The sequence below is a fragment of the Armigeres subalbatus genome, chromosome 3 (genome assembly GCF_024139115.2).
Source record: "Armigeres subalbatus isolate Guangzhou_Male chromosome 3, GZ_Asu_2, whole genome shotgun sequence".
In the NCBI taxonomy this organism is placed as follows: domain Eukaryota; kingdom Metazoa; phylum Arthropoda; class Insecta; order Diptera; family Culicidae; genus Armigeres; species Armigeres subalbatus.
The window spans coordinates 277316348-277340287 of NC_085141.1; the positions used below are offsets into that span (position 1 = coordinate 277316348).

Sequence of the window (23940 nt, forward strand, 5' to 3'; positions counted from 1 at the left end):
ACTTTTAATCTATTTGGTATTATTTTTTTCCAGAGTGTACATTTGTCGGATCAGCGGGGGTATACTGTATTGAAAGATTTTATAAGATTTCCCAACATGATGATGACTGCAAAATGTGAAATTTTTGAACCCGTATGTCCGAGGCATCCTGGCTACGATCTAGTGATGGGATAGACAAAAGGGTGTTTGTCAGTAGCCTGGGAAATTACCATTCGATGTGATTTCTTGGCCTACCGATAACTACCGATTTTTCTACCCACGGTAAAAAATATACACGTCCATGCAAACTGTTCTGCATTTGAATATGCACTACTTTGGAATCAAATCAATATCAATAGCTGAGCTCGTCGAATTCAAAGACCACCACTTCCATTTGACGTGCACAATGTTTTGAACGAGGTTTTGAATATAAAACAACAAAATAAAAAATAGAATTACCTCAGCATAGATTTGAATAACATACCTTTGCTTGAAAGTCCTTCGTCTTATCATGACTCCATCTCACACTTCGAAATATCTCTTGAATAGGCCTTTTCATGTGACACTGCCGAGACTGCACTTGTTTACAACCGCTGAACAGACCTGCAAGTCCGAAGCTGTCACTTTCATAGAAGAACTGTCAATTGACGATAAAATCAGCTGTTTTTAAACGTCTCGTGAAAAGGCCCATTGAGCAGAACAGATGAAAGAACTGTCATCTATTTTTAGAACAACACCAATATCGCTCCACTCTTAAATCAATAGCTTTGAACCTGTGAATTCAATAGCATAGCACTTTCAATTCTAGTGGAGACATTATTGGTGCTGATCGAAGTGCTAATCATTTCAGCATCCAGTGAGTAGCACTTTGATCAACAGTGTTGATGTTATGGAATTGTCTGCATTAAACACACTTGTGAAAGGTGTGACACCGGTGACACCACTTCAAAATCAAACGAATATCATTTTCAATAATAGTGATTGTAAAGTTGATCATTCAATAGATGGAACAGTTGAATTGAGCGTGTTGATTTTTTACCGTGCAGTAAAGCAACCCATTTATCAAGAACTTATCTGGCCACCCTGGAAGTGCAGTTCAGATTCTTGGACGTATACCCTATCGGTTCTATTTATGTGATTCCACCACGAATGACATTTCGTTGAATAATTTCGTTCGTTTGTTCGTATTTTGCAACAGTTTTACGAATACTGAAGAAATTTCAGAAATTTAATTCCTTTTCAAACCAAGTTTTTCCACCATATTTTCCTTTTAATCGCAAAGTGGAATGAAGCTTTGAAGTTTTCCGGAGAAGATGTTTAGTTTTGGCAAGAAACCTGTCGCTCCGAAGCGGGACAAAAAGCGCGATCCATCCGACGTATGTTTTCACTGCCCTGTCAAAGGATTAGTCATCGCTTGGGATCTGATTCTAATCTCGATTTCTTACAGCTCGGACTGTTCGGCATTGGAGACGATATCGCGGGTATCGGTGATGACGACGATGATTTGGGAGATGACGGGGATGACGGCGATTTGGAGGCGGAACTGGCTGCGATAGCCGCAGGGTCTGGTGCTGGAAGAAAAAGTCGACCGAAGCAAAAGCCGAAAGGCAATATTGTGGCACCTGAAGCACTGGATGCGATGGTAGCCGCCAGTTTGCGCGACGTTGGTAGTGACGAGGATCTTTCTGACGGCGATGACGATTCTGATTTATTGAATGAACTGGCAGAGATAGCAGGCGGAAATGCCGTTGACGAAGAACCAGATCTAGACAGAGCGTCACCTCCAAAGCGAGCAGCTTCCAGTGGATCGGCAATAAAGGACGTGATCAAATCTAGGATCGAAATGTACACTATTGCAGAACAGAATGCTAAAAAAGCAAACGACTCGTCCAAAGCTAGGCGGTTCAATCGAGGACTGAAAACCCTCAAAGATTTATTGAAACAAGCAGAGGCTGGCAAGACGGTGGATCCCAATGATATACCTCCGGAAGTAAGTGTAAAATCGACATCCTCCGAACCAAAACCGGATCCACCAAAGGAGGATAAATCTCCAGATGTTCCTATAGTTCCAACCAGAAGGGCTCCTGCCCCTCCTCCTCCCGCAAGTCCTGCGCCAATCTTTGAAGCAACGTCTGTAGAAAAAGAATCTGAACCTAAATCAGAACCCCAGTCTGATCCGCAATTATCATTGCTGAATACGAGAAAAATGCAGTATAAGACCGCTGCATTGGAAGCGAAAAAAGCAGGAAATACAGAAAACGCTATCCGATACATTAAGATAGTTAAACAGTTTGATTCGGTTATTCAAGCTCTTGAAAACGGACAGGAAGTAGACCTTAGTAAAATGCCACCACCTCCTGCTGAACTCGATAAAATGTCTACAGCGACTCCGCCGCCTGTGCCTCCTCGTGCGAAGAAAGAGGAAGATCAAACACAAAAAGATGCCGAAGTGCCTAACGTTAGTAACATTTCTGTTCCGGAAGAGCCTGATCAGCCCGATGAAGAAGAAGTTTTGATCCAAGCTTCCAGTATTGGTGAAGCCTTGCAGCAAAGGTTGGAAAAGTATCAATCCGTAGAAAAGGCGGCCAAAGATGAAGGGAACGCTTCCAAGGCACGACGCATCGGGCGAATTGTTAAACAGTATCAAGACGCAATTAAGCTTCACAAGGCTGGGAAACCGATTCCTATCGATGAACTTCCCACTCCGCCGGGTTACGCACCGATTCCCGTAGATGAACCCCCGAAAGTAGCTGCGAAACCTGTCCCACCGCCGAGGCCATCTCCACAGGTGACACCAGTGGTATCGCCTGTTGCAGTTCCCGTTGCCGGTATGTAGTAATTAAATTTGAAAGATAAAAGAAGGAACGATTTCAAATCTACTGCCATAATAATAACTTTAAACTTTTTTTATCAGGTCCCAGTAAAGTACCGAAGCCACCTCAAACGCAGAACGAAAAACAAATCGCTTTACTGTTGGAGCGCCAGAAGGAATTCAGAAAGGCAGCCGTCGAGGCCAAAAATGCCGGGGAACTCGAAGAAGCTAAGGAATACCTCCGAGTATTCAAGGGTTTGGAAAAGTTAATTGATACCGCCCGGGGTGGTATCCCCATCGATATGAGCACCATCCCGATAGCGCCATCGAAGCGATCTTCGCTGGAGGATTCCTTTACGGTCGTTGCCGAAGAGGATTGCACGCCCACGGATGACGCGGATGTCGATCTGAACACTCGACTCGAGGAACAGTTGTCCAAACAGCTGATCATGTGCAGGAACACCAGGGATCATCACCGAGCGATGGGCGATGTGGCGGGTACGAACCGATTCGAGAACTTAGCCTTGAGCGTTCAGAAGGATCTGGACTTTGTGAGATTAGCACACAGGAAGCGACTTCCGGTTCCCAAGTTTCACTACGAAATGAAACAGTTCAACGTAGTCAAATGCAACACGGATTTGAGCGACAACGAAGTGGAAGTCTTGATAGCTAGGGGAATCAACTACAACGTTCCAAATCCAAAGGAAGTGGATACTTTTGTGAAACTAGAGTTCCCCTATCCGACGGTTTGTTATGAGTCTCAGTCGTTGCAATGTGGGTATTGACTGTGTTTTTAAATTTCCAGGACGATCCTTTGAAGGTGAAAACAGGGCTTGTGAGAGATACGGATAATCCGGAATATAATCATCGACAGAGCATTGAAATACAAAGGAGTCTACGAGCGTGTCAGCGGATATTCAAAAGACAATCTCTGAAATGCGAAGTGTTTTCGAAAGGGTAAGCATTTATTGTTTTATATTCCTCCAATGGATTTCGCCTGTTCTTTGTATGGCGCGAACTGTTGTCTATCCTGTTCTCAGATTTATATGAGTTTTTACGGTAGTATACAAGAAGATGCATGTCAATCAATCTAGAAAGTGGAAAAGAGGGACTTATCTACGACTATGCTGAAGTAATCAGAAACTTAGTATGCTGGTGCCCTCCATGGTACTTCATACTAGCTATACTGCCCATGATCGCATATTTGTAACATTTGCATTTTGGTTGATTTTGCAAATTGTTTGTCAATCCTCCACACAAACTCAATCATTTCCAGCTTACCACAGATAAGCAAGATAATAAAGCCTTTTTTACTATTGTGGGATTAGATGCAGGTCAATGAGCTTTCTGAACGAAATACAAGTGTTACAAATATGCGATCATTGGCAGTAATAGTTGATGCAGAAGTATAAAATAGCTAATGTCGCTTGATTTGGCGCAATCAACATCTAGTTTCTGCGGTCAAAGTACCGGTACTATTATAAGTGTCAATCAAAATAAAACATTCTCTACAAAAGTTATACCCAGCGTTTTGAGCGTGATGGATGTGATCAATATGAATCAACTAAAGGAATCGAAGTGTGTGTGCATGTCATCCTCTACTCCTCGCCCAGCTGGGGGCGTTGGTCAAGTATTATTATTATTTATTTATTCAGACTAAGGCCGAAATGGCATGTGCCAGTCTTCTCCATTCGGCTTCGTCCATGGATACACTTCGCCAACCACGCAGTCTACGGAGGGTCCGCAAGTCATCTTCCTCCTGATCGATCCACCTTGCTCGCTGCGCACCTCGCCTTTTTGTGCCCATCGGATCGTTGCCGAGAACAATTTTCACCGGGTTACTGTAACATCCGAGTATCTATTACTTCGAAACGGCTTAGATTTCTTAATCACGAACAAAAAATATACGCGTTTTTTAAAGTCTCTATGTTTTGCCTTTGCCGTGTTGACTGTTGAAGTCCTCATCTAGTAGGGTGACCATATGAAATTTTTCCAAAGGAGGACAATTCACCAGAATTGAGCGAAAAAGGAGGACATTTGGTTTAAAAAGGAGGACATTAAAAAATATCCATCGATTTTAAGTTTTTCATATGATTAAGAATGTTATATGTGTTAGATTTTTGCACTCTAAAGTCTATTGGAAGAAGTTTTTGTAAATCGAGGCAAATACAACACAAACACAATACTTCTATTTTAATAACATAACAGATTACTTTATTAAGTTCGATGAAACGTTTTCGACTATCATTATAGTCTACATAAAGCACTTTCTAAGTATAAACTACCAGCAACCTCTTTTTAATAGAAAGATTTTAGCTTCAACTTATTTTAAAATCAGTTGCGAACAAATGTTGAATATTATTATGCTGGCATTTTCAGCGATATTTCACAGAATTCTAACAAGTATCATTGTTTATAATTCTGAATGTTTATTGCTAAAATAAACAACAGACCGAACATTAGGTTCTATAAGGACCAGGTACAAGATACTTAGTTGTCCAGCGAGTTTTTTTTCTTGAATGCCATTGAGAATCACAATTTAAGGTGGTTATACAACAAAGCCACAAATCAGCCATCTTGGAAACCACGTGCTTTTTCTAGAGGTTTTTCAAGAGCACGAATTGAGAGAACCACAACGCCCATATGGTTGAAACATCCGTAGATCGTTTGCTTACTTTTGCTAAACAATCGACTTTATTTTCAGCATTATACGAACATTGTTACGCTAGATTTGTATATTTAATAATACAAGTAGAAAACGTGTGGTAAATTTGAAATTCACCACATGGCTTGATTGTATAATCACCTTAAGGCAGGTGAATTAGAATGATACCGTTAACTGTTTGACCATAAAATTCTCGATTGAACACATTCTAAACTGTTTAGATTAGTTCTAGGTATTTCTATTCAATTCTAGCCAGGGCTAGGTGGCTGCTCTCTGCCTCATATATTCAAGAAGCATACCGTGCAATGCGTTTTAAAGGCAAAGTGATGGGTGTTTACTCGTAGAAAAATTTGAGAAGCATTCGCATTTTTTTTTTCCTAATCCATTTTTCACAATCCCGATGCTTCTGATATTTTTACCCCTGTATTACTGTAACTCACGGCGTTGCAGTCTTGGATAATCAAAACGAATGTTTTAGATTTTTCCCGACGATACACCAACATCAGTCGAACCTTTTTTTTTTGTCTTTATTAAGGAGACTTTCAGCCCGAGGCTGGCTCGTCTCCGGAGTCGAACCTTCTACATCATTATTGCATTATTTTATTCCAAAACTTTAAGGAAAATATTTCAGAATTAAAAACAGAAACGCAAACGTGTAGAATGTTTTGTTACTGGACTTCTGTTGTATTATGGTTTGTTAAACTAGATTTTTTTTTCAGCAATAGTTATATATGCAACTATTTTTTCAAAATTTCCAAAAAGGAGGACATTTTAGCGCAAAAGGAGGACATCTGGTTTTTAATGAAAAAGGAGGACATGTCCTCCTTTAGGATACCATATAATCACCCTATCATCTAGGGATTCTTCCCCATAAACTTGTTCCAATCTTCTTTTAATTTATATTTCCTGTTCCTTTCTATTTTCACTTCCTTTTTCATCAAGTAAATTATAAAAACTCAAAGGTGCAGCCCAATCGGGTTGTACGCAAAAGTGACGTAGGACTACGTAGCTATTCGAAATTGATAGTATTTGCCATAATAATTTGTGTCGTTTTATTAACATTGAGAAAACTGCTCGGAGGCCAACTGAATCAAGAAGTCGAATAGTTGTTCCCAGTTGGATGGACTTCGAGTCTCTAACCGTGGAATTCCCAGTAAACCACATATCGTATATGAAATGATAAATTGTATCGCATATATTGCTATTTTCTTTCACACTCGTATATGACTGCTTATAAAGATGGCTAAAATATGATTATTATTGTATAAGAAACCAGTGTAAGCAATATTTACGATTGCGTTTATGGAAGTCATAAACCTATATAAACAATATCAGTTTTATCGGATCAAATCGGAAATATCGTTTATGTATACAAATATTGTCATGTAAATCATATACCGATGTGCGTTGTACGTATATAGTTTCCACCTTCTGCGCGTTGAGCACTTAGCCACTGAACCTTACTGAACCTATTTAATTTCCAAATTACTTACTTCACTCCATCCGATATGCCAAAATTCCGATTATTGCCGGTGTACTTTTTGGCTGCCAGCCATTATCGCTGAATATCTGCATTAACAATTAATCGAACAACTAAAATGTAATTGAGTTGTAAACACTGTTCGAGAGTAAACACATGATGAAAGACATTACTGATGGTGACATTTTATAATCGTTTGGAATGATGCGCAATCGTTGTTATGTACGAACATTATCAGGATAATCATAATTTGTTATCATATACGATTCAGCCACATTTGTACGTACAACAACAAGGCATCCGAATCGTATCAATGTAGTTCATATCGTACACTGTAGCTCTTGTCAATAATAAATCTCCACCTAGATTATGATTGTCAAAATTTTGCTGCTTTTCAAGAGTTGCGGAGTAGCGCAAGGGTAGAGCATCAGCCTTTAGTTCCAGAGGTCAAATGTTCGAGACAGGGTTGTTACCATTTATTTTTCCAAATATTCACTAAGTCGTATAAATGTTCATGAAAACTCGAGAAAATCGTTATTTAGCACGTATATGGCCTCCACTTTAGTGGGTATATAGCGATTTGGTGCATTATATACACAATATCTTATGTGTATATGATGACCTATATCAATAGCAATAGGTATAAAAATGTTGACTGGGTCTGCTATGCGTAAAATCTTGTTTTTTTCGATAATAAATAGTTGAAAATCAGTATTTTCAAATAAATACAAAGAAGCGTTGACTCATCCTTGATCGAATGGTCATGGAAAAAATGGAAAAAGAATGGAAAAAATTGAAAATCCATCGAGAAACGGCTTAGATATTAAAGTTTAAAGTCTATCATATTTTCGTGACGGTCCCAGATTTTCGCAATCGTAAAGTGTACCCCAATATAGAAAACACAGACGTAGTCCTACGTCAAAAGTAGTCAGTGAAGATGCTAACTGAGCCTACGTTCTGTTACCTGTATCAATTATTGATGGAATAGTCCTTTCGAAAATAAGTCAAACGGTTGATTGCGGATGTAGTCCCCGAGGGAAATGTCTGTTAAAAGCTTGAATCTGAAACACTTTGAATCGATAAATTAGAGAATTTATCAAGGTTTTTTCACGGTTTGATTTTAGCCGATTGTGACCAGTGGTGCAATTTATCAACAATGCCTGCTGAGTGTGATTCTTTTGTTTTGTATTTTTCTCTGCTCCTCTTCGCCTATGACGGTGTCTTTCAGTAAGTAAGACAAAGCAGGAGTAGATTAGCTTACTCGGTTTGCCAAAAGCGGGCTGAAGCTGATGATCATTCACCACAAATCTCCTGTCATTGTCTTTCAAGTGATAGTATTCACCCATGCAGCGAGTGAACTGAATGGACTGTCACTGCGGGCTGCGTGTGCAATGAGAAGAGATGTCTTTGGTTTACTCTTTCTTTGATTGTTGCTGCTAACCATTTTCAGTTTTCACTGTTAGGAAGTGAGTGTGAAGAGGATATGGTAATGGTATCAATTTCAACAAATTTCAGTCACTGAGATTGAGAATTCGCACCACTGATTGTGATCCTCATCATCAATAAAACAATGAATTACCCTAACCAAACAAATCACAAACAAATCGAAGAAAATTCAAGTGGTATCCATCCCATCCAACCGCGTAAAAAAAAACCTTGATGAGATTTGTCATCATTTCCTATAGTTCAATTCTGAATTTCGGCGCCCCCTAAAGGCCTGGCGCCTTTTTTTTTTTTTTTTTTAACGAAGGTAATGGAAATCTGCAAACAGACACCTGGGGAGGCGAACCCAGGTAGTGTGGGGATGGGATCACCACTCCCGACCCACTAAAACCAACTCCTTCCTCTCCAGTCATTCCCCCGGCCCGCAATTAAGCAATACTTCGGGGGATGACTATTGGGCATTGCGCCCCCTCCATGACGTACACAAGTGCACGTATGCGCCTCAACTCTTCGACACTCCCCATGCAACACATTTGCACAAGACATACTGGCACCACATGTGCCCCAACACTCACCTGCCTATGCCGCTTGAATGACTACAAGGAGAAGACCAGGTACCCTGCAGGGGGTACCCCCATGCCGCCATCTCACAACATAGACAGTCCTCATTCAGTATGGTGCTCACCCCGTCCTGCAACAGAATGGCACCACTTGTCTACCAAGCCGGAGGCGACCCTAGGTTGGTGGCTCCTATGCCGCTCCTACCTCAGCTACGAGGCAGACCCTTTCATGTCTCCTATTTCTGAGGTGCCGCAGAGGCATCAACCCCCTGACACTTCTGCCTGTCATAGCGAGACTTTCGTGTCCCCTACTTCTGAGGTGCCGCAGAGGTATCTGCCCCCCGACACTCCTGCCAGGCCTAGCGAGACTTCACTCATTCCGTCCCTGACAGCCGGATCACACTACTGCCTAAGCAGCCACTCTGACCATACGTACCATGCGAGTCTAACTTGTGTGCTCGCTCATACATTCAGTCCCAATCGCTTGCACCACTTGTGCACCACTCTCTTTGACATTCAGTCACTCACTCAGTGGGGGTTGTAATACCCCCATCTCCCATTTTTATCCACTCTGTGCACCTCCTGTGCATCGTTTGGGCGTGGAACACCCGGCACGTCACGCGTGCCTAACACTCCCCTACCCGGGCTTTGATACGGCCAATAGGTCTGAAGGACGGGTACTTTGCAGATAGCACCCACCTATTGACATTTCGAAGCCCAGATAGTCCTCAGCCATTGTGGTGGTCTCCCCATCCTGCAACGGGGTGGCACCACTTACCTTACATGTCTCCGATTTCTGAGGTGCCGCAGAAGCATCAACCCCCCGACACTCGTGCCAGACGCAGCGAGACTTTCGTGTCCCCTACTTCGGAGGTGCCGCAGAGGTATCTGCCCCCCGACACTCCTGCCAGGCCTCACCAGACTTCAGTCATTTTAACACTACCGACCATGCGTACCATGCGATACTTACTTGTGTGCTCATCCATACACTCGGTCCCTCACTCTGTGGGGGTATTACGAGTAATACCCCCAACTCCCGTTCGCTTGCACCACATGTGCACCACTTGGGGGTGTGTGGGTACCACCCACTGCCACCCGCTTGCCACCGAAGCAGCCCTCACTCTGTGGAACCTCCACAGGCTCCGTTAACGGCCTGGCTAATTGTTTCACCCCCCAGGTCATTCATCCCTTCAGCACGGGTCGCCTGACACCTTGGGATTCGGGGTTAGGGACTTGTATGCTTTAAGCGGCACACGGTCGCTTGATAAGGTTTGCTTGCGGATATGTGGTTTTTGGGAGGGATTTAAAAGCCCCCCCTGTTAACCCCACCACCTCCTAGGCAGAACCCCCTGACTCACAGACAGCTGGGGAGGGGTCGTCAAGCCCTTGGACATGGTCCCTGCTGCCCCCAGGCCTGGCGCCCTTGCGGGGGCCAAACTGGCCAACCACACGCTACGGCGCTGGTTACCAGCTATTCGGAGAGATTCCAGTACGATGGGTGATCTCAAGACGTTGTAACAGTACGCAATCACATTGCTGAACGCCGCCTACAGGGTGCTACAGGTCGGACTCGATTATCCGGAGTATCGATTTTATTTTCACTCCGGATAATCGAATCCTCCTCCGGATAATCGAATCACTACAAAAAAAAAATCAAATTTGCAATTAAATAACAGAAAATTGTTTTATTTTATTTCCATTGGTGTAGTCAAAATTTATTTGAGAAAAACATTGATAATCCACCTAGCGGAATCGGTGACTTTCTGGTAAAATATGGAAAAATAGTATTTTTGCCAAAACATTTGAGTCTATAGTCAGATTCAGTCAATTTTCAATATGAAATGATAAGACAGGATTCCCATTTGAATGCAACTTGATGGTTGACAATAGGTGTTAATAAAATAGCTAGACTATTTAAGTTTTTTGTAGATGAGCTGCTGAAATTCCTTGATTATGATGATTCCCTGATTCCCGAATCCTAATCTTCGTCCATCCTTAAACATTGTAAACCTAACCTCGAGTCACCACGAGTACGTTTGCTTATTTCCCTCTCTTACTACAGTGTTGACCCGATTTTGTCACTCCCCGATTTTGTCTACCCCCGATTTTATCACGTTTTCGACCCGATTTTATCACGTCCCAATTTTGTCACGTTTTCGACCCGATTTTGTCACCCCAAAAAATTTTGTCTTTCTTTTTATTTTCGTAAATAATACCAAAAACAACATTGATTTTAATGAAATAACTTTCACCGCCCGTAGTTTAATACGAACGACTTCTGAGTACCTGGGAAATATTATGTAAGCAATTTCGATAAGAAATAACGGGTACCGTTCACGCATTTGGTCTCTCCAAGGCATAAAATGATTTATATTTGTGGAATGAATTAAAAAAAATTAAAATTTTTTTTTCCAATTTTGTCACATACCCAGGTTTTATCACCCAAAATTCACCAGGGGGGTGATAAAATCGGGATATTACTGTAATTTAATAATAAGATTATGTCGATTGTACATATCTCAAAGAAACGTGGCTCCGTAAAGTGTTATACACGCCTCAGCCTACCAAATAAACGAAATTGGATAAGTACCGCAAAATGGGTTGGATGTTGTGCACTCAAAAACACAGACATCACCTCAATTCGCTGACCATAGACGGTCGGTATATAATACTTTGAATCTCCTAGCCATCTAAAATAATGTTAAAAATTTAAAGATAATTTGGGAGATTTCCTCTGGAAGCTGCAAGGGGTCGCCGTGTTCACAACTTAAAATTTGGTTTTGCTGAAGCTGTTAACTAAACCTAAACTCTGCTTACCTAAATGAACGTCCATAAATTACATAAGGGGTCGTACACATATTACGTAAGCATTTTTTCTGGGTATTTTGACCCCCCTCACCCCATGAAAGATTTTTTTTATACAAAAGATTTTTTATTTATATGGTGCGTAAGAAAATGACGGACCCCCTCTCCCCCCATAAGTGCTTACGTGATATGTGCACGGCCCCTAAGTGTGACAATCCATGCACAATTTTAAAAGGATTGATATAAAAAGTTTGATTTTTGCATTACGAAATCAATGGATTATAGGGGGATATTCTGCAAGATAAATTCCTTTGCAAAACCTCCAATTGTAAGGAGATCGGTTCTGATTACGCATTTATACTTGTTTTACACATGGTCCTCAATGGCAATTGTACTAGAACAAACCGTTTTATCACATCGTCGTTGGGGAAATATTTCTCTGCGCTTTTTTCGCATTTGTATCCGGTGATGAGCAATTATTTTTTCATGTCTTGTTATGATCGAAGAAACTCGAGGCTTCTTGTCTATCGTCGTTAATATATATTAAAAGCGAATTCTGCCATCCTTGTTATGCACCCAAACTATGGCGGTGAGGTTACGCTTTCATGTGTCGAATGAGTAACTGCTTCATCAATTATGGAACCACATTGGATTGATATAAATAGTAAATCTGAAGATGTTGTCTCAAATGCAACAGCTTAATTGACAATCGATCAAGAAATTACATGGCAGAAAAAAAAGAAAATAGACTTCCACGGGAAAGTACTTGAAGCGAGAAGTTTGTGGACATGTTCTAGAGAAAATAGTTTATTCATGTAATTAAGATTAAATAGATAAAACACCCCTACTGCAGTCCCTACCATTCCAGCTATGTTCATGTTTCTTCATATAATCATATTTTGTATGAATATGGCAGTAATATATTCATTTCAATTCATGGATTTGACATACAAGCCTATAGTCAAATTTCAATATACAAAATAGTCCCTTTTCAACCCCCTCGAACAACCTTGATACGTTATTATTTATTTATTCAGACTAAGGCCGAAGTGGCCTGTGCGGTATATAAGAGTCTTCTCCATTCGGCTCGGTCGATGGCTACACGTCGCCAACCACGCAGTCTATGGAGGGTTCGCAAGCCATCTTCCACCTGATCGATCTACCTTGCCCGCTGCGCACCTCGCCTTCTTGTGCCCGTCGGATCGTTGTCGAGAACCATTTTCACCGGGTTACTGTCCGACATTCTGGCTACGTGCCCGGCCCACCGCATTCGTCCGATTTTCGCGGTTTGAACGATGGATGGTTCTCCCAACAGCTGATGCAACTCGTGGTTCATTCGCCTCCTCCACGTACCGTCCGCCATCTGCACCCCACCATAGATGGTACGCAGCACTTTCCTTTCGAAAACTCCAAGTGCGCGTTGGTCCTCCACAAGCATCGTCCAGGTCTCGTGTCCGTAGAGGACTACCGGTCTAATGAGCGTTTTGTAGATTGTCAGTTTGGTACGGCGAACTCTATTCGATCGGAGCGTCTTGCGGAGTCCAAAGTTCGTACGATTTCCAGCCACTATGCGTCTCCGAATTTCTCTTCTGGTGTCATTTTCGGCAGTCACCAGTGAGCCGAAGTACACAAATTCTTCTACTACCCCGATTTCGTCACCACCGATGCAAACTCGCGGTGGATGGCTCACATTGTCGTCTCTTGAACCTCTTCCTATCATGTACTTTGTCTTCGACGTGTTGATGACTAGTCCGATCCGCTTAGCTTCCCTTTTCAGTCTGATGTAGGCTTCCTCCATCCTCTCAAAGCTACGTGATATAATATCTATGTCGTCGGCGAAGCAAAATAGCTGGACGGACTTATTGAAAATTGTACCACTCGTGTTAATCCCTGCTCTTCGTATTACCCCTTCCAAAGCGATGTTGAATAGCAGACACGAAAGACCATCACCTTGCCGTAACCCTCTGCGGGTTTCGAAGGGACTCGAGAATGCCCCTGAAACTCGAACTACGCACATCACCCGATCCATCGTCGCTTTGATCAATCGTGTCAGTTTATCCGGAAAACCGTGTTCGTGCATTAGCTACCATAGCTGGTCCCGATCGATTGTATCATATGCGGCTTTGAAGTCGATGAATAGATGATGTGTGGGCACGTTGTATTCGCGGCATTTCTGCAGTACTTGGCGAATGGCGAACACCTGGTCCGTGGTGGAGCGTTCGCCCATAAAACCCGCCTGGTACTGCCCCACGAACTCCCTTGCAGTTGGTGCTAGTCGACGGCATAAAATTTGGGAGAGTACCTTGTAGGCGGCGTTCAGCAATGTGATTGCGCGGTAGTTGCTACAATCTAGCTTATCGCCCTTTTTGTAGATGGGACACACGACACCTTCCATCCACTCCTGCGGCAAAACTTCCTCCTCCCAAATCTTGGTAATGACCCAGTGCAGCGCTCTATCCAATGCCTCATCACCGTGTTTAATTAGCTCTCCTGGTAGTTGGTCAACCCCAGGGGCTTTGTTGTTCTTCAGCCGGCCAATCTCCTCCTGGATTTCCTGGAGATCCGGAGCCGGTAAAATTATGTCCTGCGCGCGTTCTCCCAGGTCCATCACCATACCGCCATCTTCGTCTGCCACATCGCCATTCAGGTGTTCTTCGTAGTGCTGCCGCCACCTTTGGATCACCTCACGCTCGTTCGTAAGAAGGTTCCCGTTTATGTCCTTGCACATATCAGGCTGTGGCACGTGGCCCTTACGTGAACGGTTTAACTTCTCATAGAACTTTGTTATTAGCGCGGTACAGTTGCTCCGTCTCTTCACGGTCTCGATCTTCCTGCTGGCGCTTTTTCCTCCGGAAAATCGAGTTTTGTCTGTTCCGCGCCTGTTTATATCGTGCCTCGTTCGCCCTCGTGCGGTGTTGCAGCAATCTCGCCCATGCTGCATTCTTCTCTTCCACTAACTGCTCACATTCTCCGTCATACCAGTCGTTTCTCTGATCCGGGGGCACTGTGTCAAGTGCAGCGGGTGCGGTGCTACCAATGGCGGATCGAATATCTCTCCAGCCATCTTTAAGAGACGCTGCGCCTAGCTGCTCTTCCGTTGGAAGTGCCATTTCCAGCTGCTGCGCATATTCCTGGGCTAGTCTACCGTCTCGTAGCCGCCCAATGTTAAGCCGCGGCGTCCGACTTCGACGCGTGTTGTACACCGTCGAGAGTTTTGAGCGCAGGCATACTGCATACTGTGGTCGATTTGGTTTTCCGTTTCTTGGTTAGGTGATCTCCATGTGGCCTTGTGGATAATTTTGCGGGGAAAGAAGGTGCTTCGGACTACGATTCCGCGGGAGGCTGCGAAGTTTATGCATCGTTGGCCGTTGTCATTCGATACGGTGTGCAGACTATCCGGTCCGATGACCGGTCTATACATTTCCTCCCTTCCTATCTGTGCATTCATGTCACCGATGACGATTTTGACGTCCCGCAGTGGGCATCCATCGTATGTTTGCTCTAGCTGTGCATAGAACGCTTCTTTCTCGTCGTCGGGTCTCCCTTCGTGTGGGCAGTGTACGTTGATGATGCTATTGTTGAAGAAACGGCCTTTAATACTCAGCTTGCACATCCTTGCGTTGATTGGCTGCCACCCAATCACGCGTTGGCGCATCTTACCCAGCACTATGAAGCCGGTTCCCAGCTCATTGGTGGTGCCACAGCTTTGGTAGAAGGTAGCCGCTCGATGCCCGCTTTTCCACACTTTCTGTCCTGTCCAGCAAATCTCCTGCAGCGCCACGACGTCGAAGTTGCGGGGATGTAATTCATCGTAGATCATCCTGTCGCAACCTGCGAAACCTAGCGACTTACAATTCCATGTTCCAAGCTTCCAATCGTGATCCTGTATTCGTCGCCTTGGTCTTTGCCGATTATATCGAGTCGCATTATCTCTTATATTGTTCGTAATGATTGGTTTTCCAGGCGGCTTATTGGGCCTGCGCAATCCTCCTGTCTCGTCGGAGGGCCGTCGTGTCAGGGCTGTTTAGCGTCCCACCTAACACCAGGACTTGGGCTTGTGCGCTTTGAGCGGCACACGGTCGCTTTGGTGGGGCCTACTTGCGGATACATGCAGCTTTTTATAGAGGTTTAACAGGGCCCACTGTCAAACTCCACTACATCCTAGGCAAGCCCCACAACTCGCAGATGGCCATGATACGTCCCATATTGTTAAAATAATATTGAAATTTAAAAATAAAAATAAAAAAACTAGGAAAAAAATACTCCGGATAATCGAGTCTGAAATTCCGGATAATCGAACTCCGGATAATCGAGTCCCCGGATAATCGAGTCTCGGGATAATCGAGTCCGACCTGTAACACCAATTGCAAGGGATTCGTGGGGCAATACCAGGCGGGATTTATGGGTGAACGCTCTACCACGGACCAGATGTTCGCAGTACGGCAGGTATTGGAGAAAAGCCGCGAATACAACGTTCAGGTTCATTCTCGAGTCTTTTCGAAACGCGCAGAGGGTTATGATATGGTGATGTTCTTTCTGTCTGCTATTCAGCATTGCTTTAGAGGGAGTAATACAAAGGGCAGGGATCGACACGAGTGGTACGATTTTCACGAAGTCCGTCCATTTATTTGGTATCGCCGACGACGTAGATACGTAACTTTGAGAGGATGGAATATGCCTACATCAGACTGAAAAGCGAAGCTAAACGGATTGAAATAGTCATCAACACTTCGAAGACGATGTACATTATAGGGAGAGGCTCAAGAGAGGACAATGTAAGCTACCCTCCATGAGTTTGTATCGGTGGGGACGAAATTGAGGTGGTTAAAGTATTCGTGTACTTGGGCTCACTGGTGACCCCCGATAATTCGAACGCATCATAGAAGAAAACCGTACGTACTTTTGTCTCCGCAAAACACTCCGATTGAATAGAGTTCGTCGCCATACCAAACTGACTATCTTCATTTATTTAGTCTACATCTAAACAGATAACACTGAATCAACAGTTTGACGCCACAATACACGGTTCGAGGCCGCATCTCTCCATCCTCGAATACGCCCCACGCTCGCCAAGTCGTTCTGCACCTGGTCTGGCCATCTCGCTCGCTGCGCTCCACGTCGTCTCGTACCTGCCGGATCGGAAGCGAACACCATCTTTGCAGGGTTGCTGTCCGGCATTCTTGCAACATGCCCTACCCATCGTACCGTTCCGGCTTTAGCTACCTTCTGGATACTGGGTTCGCCGTAGAGTTGGGCGAGCTCATGGTTCATTCTTCGCCGCCACACACCGTCTTCTTGCACTGCGCCAACGATGGTCCTAAGTACTCGTCTCTCGAATACTCCGAGTGCTTGCAAGTCCTCCTCGAGCATTGTCCTTGTTTCATGTCCGTAGAGGACAACCGGTCTTATTAGCGTCTTGTACACGACACATTTGGTGCGGTGGCGAATCTTTTTTGACCGCAGTTTCTTCTGGAGCCCGTAGTGGGCCCGACTTCCACAGATGATGCGCCTTCGTATTTCACGACTGACATTGTTATCAGGCGTTAGCAAGGATCCGAGGTAGACGAATTCCTCGACCACTTCGAAGGTATCCCCGTATATCGTAACACTGCTTCCCAGGCGGGCCCTGTCGCGCTCTGTTCCGCCCACAAGCATGTACTTTGTTTTTGAGGCATTCACCACCAGTCCAACTTTTGTTGCTTCACGTTTCAGGCGGGTGTACAGTTCTGCCACCTTTGCAAATGTTCGGCCGACAATGTCCATGTCATCCGCGAAACAAATAAATTGACTGGATCTGTTGAAAATCGTACCCCGGCTGTTACACCCGGCTCTCCGCATGACACCTTCTAGCGCAATGTTGAACAGCAGGCACGAAAGTCCATCACCTTGTCTTATTCCCAGCGCGATTCGAACGAACTGGAGTGTTCGCCCGAAATCTTTACACAGTTTTGCACACCATCCACCGTTGCTTTGATCAGTCTGGTAAGCTTCCCAGGGAAGCTGTTCTCGTCCATAATTTTCCATAGCTCTACGCGGTCTATACTGTCGTATGCCGTTTTGAAATCAACGAACAGATGATGCGTTGGGACCTGGTATTCACGGCATTTTTGAAGGATTTGCCGAACAGTAAAGATTTGGTCCGTTGTCGAGCAGCCATTGCCGGCTTGATAACTTCCCACGAACTCATTCACTAATGGTGACAGACGATGGAAGATGATCTGGGATATCATTTTGTAGGCGGCATTAAGGATGGTGATCGCTCGAAAGTTCTCACACTCCAGCTTGTCGCCTTTCTTGTAGATGGGGCATATAACCCCTTTCTTCCACTCCTCCTGTAGCTATTCATCCCAGTAAACCACATATCGTATATGAAATGATAAATTGTATCGCATATATTGCTATTTTCTTTCACACTCGTATATGACTGCTTATAAAGATGGCTAAAATATGATTATTATTGTATAAGAAACCAGTGTAAGCAATATTTACGATTGCGTTTATGGAAGTCATAAACCTATATAAACAATATCAGTTTTATCGGATCAAATCGGAAATATCGTTTATGTGTACAAATATTGTCATGTAAATCATATACCGATGTGCGTTGTACGTATATCGTTTCCACCTTCTGCGCGTTGAGCACTTAGCCACTGAACCTTACCGAACCTATTTAATTTCCAAATTACTTACTTCACTCCATCCGATATGTCAAAATTCCGATTATTGCCGGTGTACTTTTTCGCTGCCAACCATTATCGCTCAATATCTGCATTAACAATTAATCGAACAACTAAAATGTAATTGAGTTGTAATCACTGTTCGAGAGTAAACACATGATGAAAGACATTACTGATGTTGACATTTTATAATCGTTTGGAATGATGCGCAATCGTTGTTATTTACGAACATTATCAGGATAATCATAATTTGTTATCATATACGATTCAAGCAACATATGTACGTAGAACAACAAGGCATCCGAACGGTATCAATGTAGTTCATATCGTACACACTGTAGCTCTTGTCAATAATAGATCTCCACCTAGATTATGATTGTCAAAATTTTGCTGCTTTTCAAGAGTTGCGGAGTAGCGCAAGGGTAGAGCATCAGCCTTTAGTTCCAGAGGTCAAATGTTCGAGACAGGGTTGTTACCATTTATTTTTCCAAATATTCACTAAGTCGTATAAATGTTCATGAAAACTCGAGAAAATCGTTATTTAGCACGTATATGGCCTCCACTTTAGTGGGTATATAGCGATTTGGTGCATTATATACACAATATCTTATGTGTATATGATGACCTATATCAATAGCAATAGGTATAAAAATGTTGACTGGGCAGTTTCCCAGATTCTGACTATCAATTTGTGCAGGCAAGTGGCTAGCTTTTCCGGGCCCATCTTGATGAGCTCAGCTCCGATACCATCCTTACCAGCTGCTTTATTGGTCTGACTATCTACACTGGCTGACTACACTGACTATCTACAAAACGCTTATTAGACCGGTAGTCCTCTACGGATACGAGATCTAGACGATGCTCGTGGAGAACCAACGCGCCCTAGGAGTTTTCGAAAGGAAAGTACTGCGTACCATCTATGGAGGGGGCAGATGGCAGACGGTATGTGGAGGAAGCATCAACCACGACTCACGAGTTGCATCAGCTGTTGGGAGAACCATTTATCGTTCACACCACGAACATGCGGAAGACTGCGATGGGCCGGGCACGTAGCCAGAATGTCGGACAGTAATCCGGTAAAATGGTTCTCGACAACGATCCGACGGGAAGAAGAAGGCGAGGTGCACAGCGGGCATACTGCGTGGTTGGCCATGGACCGAGCTGAATTATAAATGATAAAAAAATGAAAAATAAATAAATTAATTAAATTTAATGGTAGAAATCGGACCATTTACGAAAATGCATAAATAGATCGTTATTTTTATAATCAAAGTCCTCCGTTACACGTTCGTTCTGGAAATTGGTTCGGAAAGCCCAGATTTGCATAAATCCGTTCTTATTGCCGTTTTTTTTTCTCAGAATTGTACCCAATACTATTTCAGAAATGACGAATCAACAACAACATCCCATGATGCCCATACAGGCCCTTAGAGGCCATGCGCATGAATTACGGCACAATACAAAGTCAATAGCAATCCATGGGGTCCATATATGCCCTTAGAGCCCATGTGCATGATTTAATAATTAAATATGTCCAAACCGGATGTTCTTCCCAAGTAACCAAAAGTTCCTTTCAGAGTACGTTTCTCGCCTCATCAGCTTCACTGAGCTGCTTAAGCGAAAAACGTACTCTTCAAGAAACTTTTGGTTACTTGGGTTAGTTTTCCAAATCATTCTGGAATTCAGACGAATTAGTCTACCAAGTCAACTGGGCTCAATATAAAATCAATAGCAATCCATGTGGTCCCATGTGCATGATTTAAGAATTAAATATGTTCAAAATAGATATGGGCAAAACAGCTCATTGCAGTGAGCGGATCTGATCCATTCAGCTCATTGAACAGAGTCAGCTCCTTAGATCAGCTCTTCAGTTCTTTAATGTTACATATATTAAAAAATAATTTTTGATATTATTATTTTGATTTAAATTATTGTTCAAAAATTTGAAATTTTTTGTAATTCATTCATTCATTCATCATTCATCTATTTGCCTCACTTTGAAATTTTTGAAATTTTAAAAATTTCTTTTGAAAAACCGTCAATTTTAAAATAATAACATTTATTACGCTTTTTCTGACTGTCTAGTTTTGAAGTTTAGAAGTTCATTTAGAATCATCACATTTATTTCGGGGCGACAAAAGGCAGTTTCTGGACAGTTAGGATTCAGTTTTTATTCTTAAGAGAATGTCTAGAATAATATTATATTTTGATGAGCAATAACAATGCCATCCTCCATTTTTCATCACGAGCTTTATTAGTAGCATAGGTTATCATACTCCTAATATACTTAATTCGGTGGGCACGCTTGGAACACATTTTTTACTTAAGTTCGACCAAAATTGTAGAATTTAATTGATTTGTTTTAATTCAGTTTAATTATTTTAATCTTTCTGCGTCTAATGGTGAGGTATTTGTTCCCTCACCCCTTCTGCTCCCTCCTTTTCTATTTTATGTTTCCAAACTTAAACCAACGTGATCACACTAATAATCCTAATAAACTGCACATACCTCTATCATATCAATCTACATACAAGAAGCGAAAATCAACAGAAAACGGATTTCAATCATTTCCCTTCTACCATAAGTAGGTATAAATCATCTAAGCTAAATATAATAAACTCTATCGTAGCGATCCCGAACTGTCTAAACATCTATTATGAACATAAACAAAACCGTTTCTATCTCTACAAACATTTCTCTAATAAAAAGGTTCCATAGCAGTCGCTAGAGCCGGAAGCGGTCAACAAGCCGCTCCATACTCTCCTCCTCTATCTTCTATTATCTCACAAGTTTACTACCCTGAAACTGAACTGTTTCGGACCCCTTATGGGTCTGAAGCAGAGGACGGGACGCTCGAGCCTACCAGTCAGTGGATGGAAAGGTCCGTTGTGATAAAGGGTCTATCACAAGCCTCGGATAACCTGGAATAAGTTTTTCACGAGTCGAGTTCACATTGATATCATGAGTTCTATAAATTAATCGTCACGTTGAAAATTTAAGCCAGCAGTGTAAACGTATTGCCTAATGTCATACAACGTAGATTGGCCACGGCCCGGGGATACGTTGAGTATAACAAGAATAACAAGGAAAGCCCAGATTTGCATAAATGAAGTGGCACTTGATATGTTAAAGAACAATTCCACTGAACATTTAATAATCGCACAATGTTCTGTGTATTTTTTCTTTAACTGCCGTTTTTGCGAATTTGGACTTAATCGGACTTTACGAACCAATTTGCAAAATGAAACGAGTGACGGAGGTGCATTTCCTTTATATTTCGACAGAAAACATCAAATCAAATGCACCAGTTTATGCAACAACCGATGTGCTGAATTATCCAGAGATTGATTTTCTCAACCAAAGGCATAATCCAGCTTTTTTTCGCCCCATAGGCTGGGACAGTGCAATGGTGATCGCCCATACAAAGAAAGTCATGTTTTTTTTTAACTTTCAGATCTTGCTTTTATCCTCATATTTAAATGAACAGAAATGCATTTGTTTCATGTAAAACAAGCTCAAAGCATTTAGCACCTCAACATGTGTACCGTCGTGGCACTAATGTTCTTAGATAAGTCAAATGTTAAGCTATCTATCAAGCACCCGTTCTATCATCATCATAGACATTTCGTTTTGAAAGATTTGAAAAGATTTCAGTTAACTACATAGGACTTTCAGATATTAATTTTTGTCGAGCAAAAATTTTGCACACGAAATGTTTTGCATTGATTTTGCTATTTGAAAAAAAAAAATGAACTTTTTTAGGAAAATGGTAGATTTTCTCTCCTTTTCTCTTCCGTCCCATTTTCGGTTGCGTATGACGAAACACGTCCTGTGTGTGCTCTTGAAAAACGAATCTTCCTTTCGGCGTGCGTGAATGGTGAATCGTGCCCTATCCATCCGCTGATATAACGAACGATATGACAATGAACGGCGCCGTTCTCAGATGTTGGGGTGCTGGATGCTTTCCATGCTGCAGCTGTGTTTGTCCATCATCCAGGTCCAGGTCTAGTATTTTTTCATCCTCCTGTTTCAGAGGTTTTCTCCGCTCGGACACGCTCATCGGGACGGTTACGATTAAACTGCAGCCACTGGAGGTGCAATGCGAGATTCATGATTCATTCCCGGTGAGTACTTTTAATTTCGGGACATATTTTACTTTGTTGTTCTTGGGTGAAAAAAATATGAAAATGTTTTATCGCTTAAAAGTTCATGCTTATTTTGTTCAACGCACAGATAATTTCCCCAGATTTCAAGCGTTTCAACTACATCACGTTTCTCTGAAAGCGTTCCACGAGTTTCTGAAAGGAATGACAAATATCCCTAATGCATACTTTTTTTCTCATCTTTTCATATCAACTGGAAACTGCGTGCAACCGAATGGTGTCCATTTCTTTGTCTGGCCAACTGCATCTAGCTGATGGACGGTCGTAAAACAGTCGGCGGCAAGTTGGAAGTGAAGATACGTGTTCGGAATCCGATTCTAACCAAACAGATCGAGCAGATAAACGAAAAGTGGCTGATTATCGATGCATGAGTTCAGTAACCACCAGCACGGAGAACAGACATCGAAGTTAGGATAATTTTCGGTAGCAGCATGTTTGCAATCCTTGGCGGTGACGATAACTATTTTACGATCACCATTAACCATCGACATAGTAATTGAGTGATGCCAGCACTTTCAACACTTTTTAAATTCGATTAGAACGTCTGTGCTCTGTGCCATCAGGACCTCAACACAGCCAGAGCCGCTTACCACAATAGGATGCATTTGCTATGCTGCGGTGCGACAGCTTTGGTTGTTATCGAACTGCTAAGCTACGAACGATGTGAGATTTACTAGGGAAAATCGGAAAAAATGGGAATGGAATCTAAACAATCGGTACTACTTATATAACCACTATTACAAGATCTGTGTGATTCAGCAGGACATTGGACGGTAAGGGTACCACAAGACCATCGAAACTGCGTGATTGAAACAATCGATATGGTAGCAAAAATACGCTTTAATCTTTTGTTGTATGTTGAAGAACGGACTGTTAGTTGCGGTATGTTTACGTGAATGGACCACTTTACATCGTAAAGTGTACCTTTGATATGAATAAAAGTGCTTAAATTAAAAACAATGTGTGTGTTTTGTTTTTTTTTTCATTTTTGAAAGAAATCCTAGAATTAATTGAAGAGCTGTAGCAATGATATTCAACTTTACGATTAAAATAAAGCATGTCTGGAGCTTTTTTAAGATGTTATGAAAAATATATTTACATGGTGCGTGACGATTTTCTGCAGAAAACTTCAAAACTTTTTTTTTCAAATTGCATAAGTATTGGAGAAGTGGTATTTTTGTTTTGTTTTTGGCGATTAACGACATTTTTCAGAACAGCATAATCATTTATACCGTGCCATGCCCTATTACCGTGGGGTTAAGGACGTGTCCACAATAAATTCGCTATATAAAATTCAATTTGTAACAATCATCCTTGAAAACTATGTCACTTTAATCAATATATAATTACGTGATG

At 42.4% G+C, this 23940-nt stretch overlaps 1 protein-coding gene across 2 annotated transcripts; it reads left to right on the forward strand.

Moving 5' to 3' along the window:
- Nucleotides 1–1109: 1109 nt before the first annotated feature.
- LOC134224564 (coiled-coil and C2 domain-containing protein 1-like) lies at nucleotides 1110–23544 on the forward strand. Of its 2 annotated transcripts, none has more exons than XM_062703965.1 (6): nucleotides 1110–1355; nucleotides 1427–2807; nucleotides 2894–3537; nucleotides 3597–3748; nucleotides 22365–22545; nucleotides 22836–23544. In XM_062703965.1, exons 1-6 carry the CDS (start codon nucleotides 1293–1295, stop codon nucleotides 22953–22955), a joined length of 2541 nt encoding a protein of 846 aa, XP_062559949.1. In that variant the 5' UTR covers nucleotides 1110–1292; the 3' UTR covers nucleotides 22956–23544. The 2 variants fall into 2 exon arrangements, with proteins under 2 accessions (XP_062559949.1, XP_062559950.1); XM_062703966.1 differs by having other exon boundaries at nucleotides 1111–1355; nucleotides 22455–22545.
- Nucleotides 23545–23940: the final 396 nt, after the last annotated feature.